The 12,112-nt window shown below is 42.3% G+C and overlaps 1 protein-coding gene across 9 annotated transcripts in view; it reads left to right on the top strand.

Annotated features, from left to right (window-relative positions):
- The window catches only part of mprip.S (myosin phosphatase Rho interacting protein S homeolog), a 106,262-nt gene that overhangs the window by 84,238 nt on the left and 9,912 nt on the right, over positions 1 to 12,112 (top strand). For 5 of the 9 annotated variants that reach the window (XM_041578823.1, XM_041578822.1, XM_041578824.1 and 2 more), the window contains exons 14-16: positions 3,088 to 3,643; positions 3,742 to 3,858; positions 7,854 to 11,303. In XM_041578823.1, coding sequence (XP_041434757.1) covers positions 3,088 to 3,643; positions 3,742 to 3,858; positions 7,854 to 11,303 — 4,123 coding nt within the window. The remainder of the gene's footprint in view (positions 1 to 3,087; positions 3,644 to 3,741; positions 3,859 to 7,853; positions 11,304 to 12,112) is intronic. The other 4 variants (XM_018239329.2, XM_041578825.1, XM_041578826.1 and 1 more) reach the window with 1 other exon arrangement.

Below are 12,112 nucleotides of genomic sequence, written 5' to 3'. Positions count from 1 at the left end.
TACACAGCAGCTTGTTTATATAAACTATAGTAGTACTTATCTGTTATCTACTGTGTATCCTGTGCTTGAATGGCTGCCCCCATGGCTACACAGCAGCTTGTTTATATAAACTATAGTAGTACTTATCTGTTATTTACTGTGTATCCTGTGCTTGAATGGCTGCCCCCATGGCTACACAGCAGCTTGTTTATATAAACTATAGTAGTACTTATCTGTTATTTACTGTGTATCCTGTGCTTGAATGGCTGCCCCCATGGCTACACAGCAGCTTGTTTATATAAACTATAGTAGTACTTATCTGTTATCTACTGTGTATCCTGTGCTTGAATGGCTGCCCCCATGGCTACACAGCAGCTTGTTTATATAAACTATAGTAGTACTTATCTGTTATCTCCTGTGTATCCTGTGCTTGAATGGCTGCCCCCATGGCTACACAGCAGCTTGTTTCTATAAACTATAGTAGTACTGTACAGGGCAATAGTACATTATATTGTCATTCCTTTAACACACTTTAATTTTTTGGTGTAACTGTTCCTTTAATCCTTTACTCTCTCTCATCACTTTATTCTTCCTCTCCATCACTTCCTCGCACCTCCCTTGCCTGTTCCACCTCTCCGACCCTCCTTTCATTGCTCCATCTGTTTGGTTTCCATGCTTAACCCCAGGAAAAGCTTCTCTCTGAAGCCCAGGTTGGAAAGCTGTGTTCTCTCCTGTATTAACGTCTTGTGGTTTGTATTCAAAAGCTTCCTGAGACATACAGGGAATTGACTGTAGGGAGATGTGGCTGTGCAGCATTGCCCCTGAGGCCTTTGTTTCCCAATGGTGACTTGCTCTGTCACTATCCTGCACAACATGCTCTAGCTGGGCACTGGCAGGCTCTGGGCTGGTGGACTTCATTTGTCACTTGAGCATGAAATTCCTTTAGAATGGGGTTTGTTTTGGCCCTTGGTTCTATAACCTCTTACCACTATCCGCTCTACATTTATTTGAGTTCAAACATTCCCTATTTTGCCCAACATCTCATTACTTTAATTATAAATATAGAGAGAATGGCCTTGAGTACATTTGCATTTCAGGAGGAAGAATCTCAAATATAATCTCCCTAGGCAAATCTCCTCCTCTTCTTCGAAGTTGCCTCACGACGAAACTTCGGGCAACTTCGGAAAACGAATTTCCCATACCGCCGGCTATTTACAGTTTGCCGGCAGGGAGGCAGTTCGGGGAGATTAGTCGCCCTGAAGAAGAGGAGATTTGTCGCCGGGCGACTAATCTCCCCGAATCTGCCTTTGTGCCCTGACCCTTAAACTCCCCATAGACGCGACGATTCTTCTTGCCGAACGACCGATTTTAGGGAAGTCCGACCAATCCTTCGAAATTATCGTGCGGTTACGATTTTGGCCGACATTTGTCAGGAAATTGATCGGCCAGGTTGTCGGAGCCAGTGCAATGTATCTATGTTTGCAGGGCCAAGCAGGCAGCTCCCCTTTGTTTTCCTGGCAAATTGGTCTTTTTAGTTGATGGACAATTCGTACGATCGTTCCGATAAAATCGTGGTCTCGCGATGAGGATCGGATCTTTTAAAAATCTCGACATCTATGGCCAGCTTTAAAGCGGACCTGTCACCTACACATAAAAAGTTGTACAATGAAAGACCTTTGCAAATTAAACGTGGAACCCAAATTATTTTTTTTTTCATTAAAGCATCCATACCTGTTAGGTGTTTAAATATCTGAGCTGTCAATCAAAATTACTTGCCCCGCCTCTATGCCTGAGGCATTGAGGCGGGGCAGACAATTACTTTCACTTTCCATTCAGCACGTCCTACATGTCTCTGCCCTCCTCATACTCTATAATTATGCAGGGCACTGTGCATGGGCATTATTTACCCCATTCTGGTGCATACACATGATTTTGGGGTGATACTCCATTTGTCTTAATAACATTGCCACAAAATGGCTCCTGCCTGCTGGCTGTGATTGTGTAATTTCAAGACTGCAGGCAACAAAATTTAAATAATAAATATAGTGTAAGAAAAGTTTATTTTGCTCATATAACATGATAGAAAAGAATATGGAATTATTTCTTAAGGCCACAGGTCCCCTTTAAAGGAAAACTTTACCCCCAAAATGAATACTTAAGCAACAGTTTATATCAAATTAAGTGGCATATTAAAGAATCTTATGAAACTGGAATATATATTTAAGTAAATACTGTCCTTTTACATCTCTTGCCTTGAGCCACCATTTTGTGATGGTCTGTGTGTTGTCTCAGAGATCACCTGACCAGAAATACTGCAGCTCTAACTGGAACAGGAAGAAGTGTGGAAGCAAAAGACACAACTCTGTCTGTTAATTGGCTCATGTGACCTAACATGTTTGGTTTGTTTGTATGCACCGTGAATCCTACGATTCCAGGGGACGGGCCTTATTTTTTAAAATGGCAATTTTCTATTTATGATTACCCAATGGCACATACTACTGAAGTATTTTATTATGAAAATGGTTTATTTACATGAATCAGGGTTTTACATATGAGCTGTTTTATGCAATATCTTGCATTGTTCTGGGGGTATAGATTTCCTTTAATTATCTGTTATATTTACACAAGTGTATTATCGTTTCTGTCCTTCGGACAGGTTGCGCATTAACGATAATTGAGGTCAAGATTTTTTGTTTTTGTTTTTGCACTTCACCATCTTGTTTATGCTTATTTGCCGGTGTTCTGGAGATGATCAGTAGAACCTTGTAAGATTTGTTGTTTGGGGTTGATGTCTCTAGATAAGATCTAGCACTTAGCATTATGGCTCAGGAATCGGTTCAGCGGGGTTTAGACACATTCCAGTGGAATGATGGGATCTGGAATGAAGGCATCACCACATGCTTTGTACTGTGGGTTGGCTTATGTTATTTTTCTGCTACAAATCCTCTTGCTAAATGATGAATTTTTGGGTCATTGCATTCTTCATACGGAATCCCCTATAATTGCGTGCGCCTCAAATCCCTCAACGTGTCCAGTTTTTATTATCTGTAGTGTCTCTAGTTGTGTGATATCTATCATCATTTTTTTTCTCTTTTTCTGTCTCTCCAGCTCTTTGCCAGAGGAGAAGAGTAAAAACTCATCCTCGTTTAGCCCCCCGCAAAGTGAAAAGCCAGAATCCGAGCGTTCAGAAGTAGACGTGGAGCAGAAGAGGAGCCGGGCACGGGAACGTAGGAGGGAAGGCCGTTCTAAAACATTTGACTGGGCTGAGTTTCGTCCCATCCAGCAGGCAATGGCTCAAGAAAGAGCAGAAGCCTTGAAGTCCCTATCTTGTTATGACACCACAGACTCCAGGAATGATCTTGAGGAATTAGAGAGGGAAAGGGCCCGTCGGAGGGAGGAACGCAGGAAGAGGTTTGAGAGCTCAGACTCCGTGGAGGAGCAAGCTGTGGAAGATGCTTCCCGCATGGATGTCGACAGAGGCCCTGTGCTGTCTGAAAACATGGACGTTAGGCCAAATGTTCAGGTTGAGATTGAGCAAAGATGGCAGCAGGTAGAGACCACTCCACTGAGGGAAGAGAAGCAGATCCCTATATCTCCTCTCCCTCCTTCCAGCCCTCCTCTAACGCACCCCTCGGAAGATATCACCACCCTTCTGCAAAAACAGGTATTGAAATTGGCACCTTTTATTTCTAAAGAAGCCTTGCAGGTGTGTGTGTGGTGTTTACAAGCAAAGGTTTGACTGATTTCTATCCTTTTGCACAGCTGGAGCAGAGTCAGAAGGAGGTGACTGATCTCCTGGAGGAAAAGCTTGCTTTGCAGCAGCGACTGAAAGAAGCATTTGAACAACAGCTTAATGCAAGAGATGGATATGTCTTACAGGTACCCAGGGAATCTTCCTTTGTGCCTGAGAAATGCAATCCATGCCTTTTATTGCCACTAATCGAAATCTAGGCTGGCAGTGATTGCTCTTACATCTGTAGAGTTAGACCTGGCTGTGCATTCTCTCTCTCTCTATCTCTCTCTATGTTTATATCTATCTATATGTATGTATGTATATATATATATATATGTATGTAGATATATAGATATCTGTCTCTTCACAAACACACTGTTTTCTCCAGTGGCACCCAGCTGTTTCCTCAAGCAGAACTGAAGGCATCACCACTCTGAGACCTAACACACAGGGCTTAAAAGGAAAGCAAGGCTTACAGTCCAGTCCCTCTGTATATACAAATGATAGACATATGTGGAAACAACTTTTCTTTTCCGGTCTTACTTGGGCATAAACCTAAGCAGGGGGGGGAAGAGAACAAAGATAAAGAAGAGAACTTCTAGCAACCAATTTGGCATCTTCATCTTGTACTAAGCCTTACTGGTTCATTACAGGAGAACTAAACCCTAAAAATGAATGTAGCTAAAAATGTCATATTTTATATAGTGAACTTATTGCACGAGGCTAAAGTTTCAGCTTGTCAATAGCAGCAATGATCCAGGACTTCAAACTTGTCACAGGGGGTCACCATCTTGGAAAGTGTCTGTGACACTCACATGCTCAGTGGGCTCTGATTGGCTGTTGAGAAGCTAAGCTTAGGGCTCGTCACTAATTATCCAGCAGAAAATGAGCTTCCCTGGCTGTAATATAAGCTGATGCTACAGGTTTGCTGATTATTAAATTCTGATGCTAATTCCACTGGTTTCTGTGCTGCCATGTAGTAATTATGTGTATTAATTACTAATCAGCCTTATATTGTGACATTTCTATTCTAAGTGTACTGTATATTGTGAGTGGGTCCCTAAGCTCAGTAAGTGACAGCAGCACAGAGCATGTGCAGTGAATCGGCAGAAAAGAAGATGGGGAGCTACTGGGGCATCTTTGGAGACACAGATCTTTACTGCTAAAGGGCTGTGGTTGCCTTGGGCTGGAACAGAAGCACAAAACCTAATGTACAACATTTCTACCTACTTCTTTAGTTAAGTTTTAGTTCTTTAACATCAAACAATTAAGTAATCCTTGAGTTATTCACTCTGCTTGATTCTGTCAGTGGTTCCGGGGCTACTTCGGATTATATATAGATCTGTGCTTCACATAACTGGGATAAGCTCAGTGCCACTAATAAATCAGACTTTGGTGTATGGTTCACTTATAGCGAGGACCCTGTATATAGGAATGGCTCATCTTATCCATTTCATTGAATGGAGGATTAAAGGGGTTGTTCATCTTTAAATTAACTTCTAGTATGATGTAGTTAGGGATATTCTGAGACAATTTGCAATTGGTTTTCATTTTTTATTATTTGTAATTTCCGAGTTATTTACCTTTTTATGCAGCAGCTTTCCAGATTGCAGTTTTAGCAAACTGGTTGTTAGGGTCCAAATTACGCTAGCAACCATGCACTAATTTGTATAAGAGGCTGGAATATGAATAGGAGAGGGTGCAATAAAAAGTAATAAAAGGTAGCAATAATATAAATGTGTAGCCTTACAGAGCATTTGTTTTTAACATGGGGCCGGTGACACCTATTTGAAAGCTGGAAAGAATCAGAAGAACAAGGCAAGTAATTAAAGAACAACAATAATACTAAAATAAATAAAATAATGAAGGTCAGTGGAAAAGTTGCTTAGAATTGGCCATTCTATAACATACCAAACATTAACTTAAAGGTGAACCACCCCTTTAAAGGAGAAGGAAAGCCCCAGGGCGCAAAACCCCTCCCCCCTCCCGTGTATTGCCCCCCTCCCTCCTCCCCCCTGGCCTACCCCTCCCGCTGGGCAAATGCCCCTAACTTGTTACTCACCCCTCTGCGCTGGTCCTGTCCACGGAGTTCACAGTCGCCATCTTCTCCCACGCGCGTCTTCTTCCTGCTCTGACCGGCGTCTTCTGGTGCATGCGCAGTAGGAACAGGTACCGGTACAGCTCTATTGCGCATGCGCCGAATGTCACGAAGTGAAATCGGAAAACTTCGTGACATTCGGCGCATGCGCAATAGAGCTGTACCGGTACCTGTTCCTACTGCGCATGCGCCAGAAGACGCCGGTCAGAGCAGGAAGAAGACGCGCGTGGGAGAAGATGGCGACTGTGAACTCCGTGGACAGGACCTGCGCAGAGGGGTGAGTAACAAGTTAGGGGCATTTGCCCAGCGGGAGGTGTAGGCCAGGGGGGAGGAGGGGGGGGGCAATACACGGGAGGGGGGGAGGGGTTTTGCGCCCTGGGGCTTCCTTCTCCTTTAAGCAAAAGCTATTTCACTTCTGAATTTTTCTATTTAAAAAATATGAAAAGTAAGTTGGTGTTCGAGTGAGAGAAAGTCCTTGCTCTATTCTCCTCGATCTGTAGAAATCAGCAGAGGTGCAATGTCTGGCGTAATGCTTCACTGCGTGGGTAAATATTAATGGGAGATGAAGCCGTCTTATAAGTAGGGTGGGAACATAAGTTAGACCTTCCACCAAAGCTAATTCTCTTTCAATGTCTTTAACTCCTGTATTTCTTTCTAAATCGATTATTCCTCGTTCTCTATGAACAGCTCGTCTAGTCTAGCCTAACATTTCTGTTGCCTTGCATTGCATGGTGCTTAGTTAGCATGATTTACATCTTAAATTTCACTGAGTGTCACATCTATGGGCTTTACCTAGCAGTGAGTTTAGGGTTCAGGAGTTCAGGTCAAATTCTCCAAGCTTTCTGCCTGTGCGATCATTTTCATCCCCATGCAGCATTTCTGTTTGTCTTCTTGAATATTGTGCTTTTCTACTTAAAGGATAAGTGAACCTTTAAAACAAGTCAATGTAAAATTGATGAGGGGGCTATTCTAAGCACTTTTGTAATGTACATTCATTATTTATTTTCTTTTTGTTCCATGATATTAAGGGATACATGTACTGTTAATATAAATGAATTTTGTTCCAACAGCACCACCTGCTGGTCAGTTTCCCACCAGTCTGACCACCAAGTAGTCAAGGAAGTTGTCAGGAGAGAGAGAGGCTGCTCTCATGTTCTTCTGCTTAGGAAAATAATTAGAAACCTTTCTCAAATCTTTCCTAAGCAGAAGAACGTCAGAGCAGCCTCTCTCTCTCCTGACAACTTCCTTGACTACTTGGTGGTCAGACTGGTGGGAAACTGACCAGCAGGTGGCGCTGTTGTAACAAAATTCATTCATATTAACAGCACATGTATCCCTTAATATCTTGGAATAAAAAGAAAATAAATAATGAATGTACATTACAAAAGTGCTTAGAATAGCCCCCTCATCAATTTTACATTCACTTATCTTAAAGGTTTACTTATCCTTTAACTTTTGCATGCCTCCTGCTCCGCCATCTCATTTCTTTTGTTTTATTCATTTCAGCCTCATTTTTAGCAATGAAGATCAAAATAAAGAACAATTAAAAAAACACAATAGGCATGAAAAATGTTGTGAAATGTAATCCTTTCTTAATTAGATTTTTTTTTTTTCCTTTTGTTTCATCTTCATCCCTGCACGTTTTAGGACAATATATCATTTCTCGTTGTCCTTGTCCAGAAATCTAACCTAGTAAATTGTTTTGTTATGTACAAACAATATTGAATAATGATCTCAGTGTTGCCTTCCTTTTCCCTCCAATCTTTCTACGTCACTAGTCCCGTCCAAGTCTCTTCTTATTAATTTGATCCCTCCCTTTGTAGTCTTTTATGTGTTCAATTTTTATTTTTCATGCACCAAAAACCAATCCAGTTAGAAATAGGAACTGAATTGACACTAAAATATTCAACTGCCAGGTCTTAAATTTAAGGTAGTAGTGGAAAAAGGCTCGAATTGTTATGGTCCAGCTGACCAGAGGTGTGACACTCAGCCATGGGAGATGAGCAGCCTTACTAACATGAGTGTTTAATCAATTTCTTTAAGAACGAATTGGCCTATCACACTCCAGATGCATGCCAGAGGCTTCATAAAGTGAATGAGGATCTTCAAAACGAACTGGAGTCCCAATGCAAACGTCAGGAACTGCTAAGTCAACAAATTCAGGCTATCAAACACAGCTATGGAGAAGCCAACGACTCCATCAGACACCAAGACTCTGAGATTTTAAGCCTTCAAGCGCTTCTCAATCGCTCATATGCGGAGCTCATGATAAAGGAGCAAGCTCTTGAAAAACTAAAGGGGGACTTGAAGATGGAGAAGGACAAAGCTAAGGAACTGCTTGAAGAATGGCAAGTAAATGAAGCTACGCTGACCACCCAGCTAATGGCTAGCCAACAAAAGTTGAAAGAAGCAGAGTCTATGCTTTTAGAAAAGAGCCAGCAGCTGCGGGAATTGGAGATGCAGCAAGCTCTGCAGAGAGACCATCAAAAGGAGATGCAGAAGTTGCAGGAGAAGCTTACCAACACGAGGAGTCGGCTAGATGCCAGTGAGCAAGCTGGGATCCTGACGGAGACAAGACTGAAGATGAATTATAAAGACCTACTTGGAAGCTCTGAGAAGGAAAAGCTATTTTTATTGCATAACCTGAAAGAAGCGGAGGATATATTGCAAGAGTATGAAGATAAGCTACAAGGGAATGATCAACTGATGGAAATTCTTCAGAAAGAGAAACTAAGTGCAAGTACAGAAACCAACCTCTTAGTCCATCACCTTGAAAAGCAACTTTCAGAACATGTGTCTAAAATTCAGAAGTTGGAAGAACACACCAAAGAGCTGGAGCAAGATAGGGACAGGCTGAATTCATCCTGCCAAGAAATGACGAACCAAATTAGGATATCAGACCATGAAAGTGCTAGTTTGCAGGAAAGACTTAACATGCAGAAGGCAGAGTATGACCAGCTTAGGATCTCACTGGAGATGGTTTCTGGGGAGCTCCTCAAGGCAAAGGAGACTCTGAGAGGAAAGGAAGAAGAATTAAGGCTCTCCTCAGAGACCCATAGAAGGATTGTGGACAAGAAGGACCAGGACATCAACGAGGCCATCATAAAGATGTCTGCTTTAGGCAGCAGCCTGGAAGAAACCGAGACCAAGCTAAAAGTCAAAGACGAGGCTCTGAGAAGGTTTTCCCATTTTGACGCTGTTGGACAAGTTAAGGACTTCGAAGAAATGCATCTTCAACTTGAGGCTGCAAAAAAACGTATCACTGAATTAGAGCAGAGCTTACTGGTTCACAGAGGCAATGCTGTTTGTGAAATGTTAGATAGGAACAGCTTCATAGATGATATTCAGGAACAGACTGATGAACATTCTCCTTTGTATACTGCAGACACAAGCATGGTGGATATTGTTCAGGACTCTGGGTCAAAGAAACAAAGGATTCGGTTTTCCAGCATACAGTGCCAGAAGTACGTCCATGCTGATGGATCTGAAAAGACGTGGGCAAGTTGCTCTTCTTCTGAAACAAGCCAAGACCCACCTATCAACGATGATTGTTTTACTTCAGAAGGCACAGCTTCATATCAGCCCTCTGCAAAAGCTGATGTGGATGCATACCTTTCCATTATCCACTCCTTGGAATCCAAACTCTGTGAGACAGAGGAAAAACTAAAAATTATAACCCAGAAAGTGCAAAATGAAAAAAGCTGTATGCAGGCCCAACACACTCCAAGTGCAGAAGGCCATTTGGAAGAGCAGTTTCCAAGTAGTAGTACACCGGTCATCTCCTTGGAAGAGGAACAAATGGAGCTTCAGCGAACAAGGTGCAGCTTGCAGGGTGTTGCTAAAGAGGTTTTTAGCAGTTTAGAGTCATGTCGGACAATGCTCAAAGATCTTCTTAATCATAAAGATGATGCAGAGCTATTTTATTCCACTTTGTCTGGCATCGAAGATGCTTTAACCCGTTCTCTTTGCTCTTTACAACAAACTCCTGTGGACCAAGTGTCTGGAGAATGCTCTAATATGCAATGTATGGACACGAATATGTCCAATGAAAGCCAGCATCCTCCCTGTGATGGCTCTGCCCAATTACTTTCAGAAAAATTAGATCTTGGGGCTAAAATGATGTATGCATTAGCAGAGTCTTTAAAATTAGCAAGCCCAGAGGCAGTGCTGGACAATAAGCAAAGTGAGGAGGCCTGTAGAAATGTGTTTTTTATGCAAATATGGACAGAGAGACTTAAGCTAGAAAGTGACTTTCGGAACAGACTTGAGAGGCTTAGAACAGATATTGTGAGAAACTCAGGAGAGTTAGATAATGAAGCACTACTCAAAGTGGAGCTTAGCTGTGTTGCTGGCAAGATGGAGTCTTCTCTTCATCACATGAAATATTTGCAATTGGAACTTCAGAAAACCCAAGCTGCTCTTGGGGAGAGGTCTATAACAGAGGGTAGCATACCTTCTTGCGTTTCTCTAGACCTTGAACAAGCTGATCAACATTCTCCAAAACCTCAAGGATCCAACAAGTCTAACTATCCTTCCATCTCTTTTCAGGAAATACTTTTCCGCCAATTAAGGGAGTATGCAGTCCATTTAAGCTCTCTTTCCTCCTCCTTACAAACTAAATCAGCAGCTGATCTGGTAGAGGTTCAGATGCTCTTGGACATTCCACAGCCACTTATTTGCTGTGATGGATCATTTGGGCTTTCCGGCTTTGCCACTGACCTGGTTCAAGAAGTTGTCCTGCAGGCTCAGTTGCTGTATGTGGCCTTTAAATCCCAGACTGAATGTGAGCAGGAGTACCAAAAGAAAAGAGAGGCTTTGAGCTGTACTCACTCAGAGGCTCTGGATAGGCTTTGTCTGGAGTACCAGTCACTGCTCCAAGACAAGCAGGCTGAGCTTGTTCAGAGAGAGAGGGCAGCAAGCGGATCTATTGAGCTTGCAAATAGACAACTCAAGGAAGCCGAGACTGGATACAATGAGGGAATTTCCAGGTTAGATCTAAGTTATAAAAGGGATATAGAGAATGTAACACAGAAATGGACAGAGAGTGAAAGAGTTCTTCTAGCAGAGAAAGCTGAGGTTATCAATAAGCTGGAAGCTTCTGAGAAGGAAAGGCAAAATCTAGAAAGTCACTACTTGGAAAGGTTAAGAAACCTGGAGGCAAAGTTTCAGGAGCAGGTTGATCAGCTCCAGGTTCTCCATAACAATGAAATTCAGGCTCTGGAAGACAGATACTTGCAGAGCATACGGCAGCTAGAGGAAACTCTCGACAACTACCAGGAGATGCCTTCACCGCAGGAGGGGAACTCCCTGGCTTGGTCTGAGGAAAGCCAAGGGGACACAGTTAACATGGAGACCACACATGTTCTGAGGGAGCGGATCCTGACGCTGGAGGCTGAGATGGACCTCATGAGAGAACAAATGGACCAGCAACAACTGCAAGCAAACGTATCCTCTGTGAAAGAGAAATACCAGGCCGACTTTGAGAAGCTAAAGGTCTTGTCACAATATAGAATTCTGCTTTTTAGAAACCCCCTTCCCATGTATTGTTTGCATACACTTTGCAGTTCATTTAAAGGAGCAGTTCAACTCAATTTTTATTATGGTGTAGCCTCTTATAATCTATGACTACACATGTTGATTAATATTTTCACTCTCCAGTTCCTTAAAAAGATCACAGAAGTTAGTCCTATTTTGTGCTGGCATGAGAAAATTTATTTCCTGGTACTAATGCGAGTGCTTCCTTCCTAGCCATAAAACAGCAGCCCTCTCTTGCTTTATGGCTGGGCTTCTCCAAGCTCTCATTTGACACAGTATCACGGGCCCTTTTACTTGAATTTTACTCCACCACTAGGAGGGTAATGGCACATTGGCACCACAGAGGTCTTACACTTTGTAGAAATGCATACCTCCCAACATTTTGGAAGTAAAAAGAGGGACAAAAATGTTTTCTGCATGTAGTGCGGCAATTTTTTTGACCACACCCAATTAGTGACCACGCCCCGTAATTACCATGTTCATTATAAAAATTTGAAAATATTTCTCCTTATCTAAACTATTAAAATTACTTATTTTCTTATCTCAAAATTGTTACAAAGTATCTTATTTGCACCTGTTAGCTGTTCTGGCCTCTCTGCCAAAAGCCAATTAAGTTAGAAACTTTGTTTCTTTTTCTGGCTGTTCAGTGCAGAGAAAAGAGGGGCTTTCCAGTACAAATGAGGGACCTCAGGTTGAGCTGTCAAAAGAGGGACTGTCCCTCTGAAAAAGGGACAGTTGGGAGGTATGGAAATGTAGAAACAACCATT

The sequence above is a fragment of the Xenopus laevis genome, chromosome 9_10S (genome assembly GCF_017654675.1).
Source record: "Xenopus laevis strain J_2021 chromosome 9_10S, Xenopus_laevis_v10.1, whole genome shotgun sequence".
Taxonomy (NCBI): Eukaryota; Metazoa; Chordata; class Amphibia; order Anura; family Pipidae; genus Xenopus; species Xenopus laevis.
The sequence above is the reverse complement of the archived record's forward strand: the minus strand, read 5'-3'. Positions and strand labels throughout refer to the sequence as shown.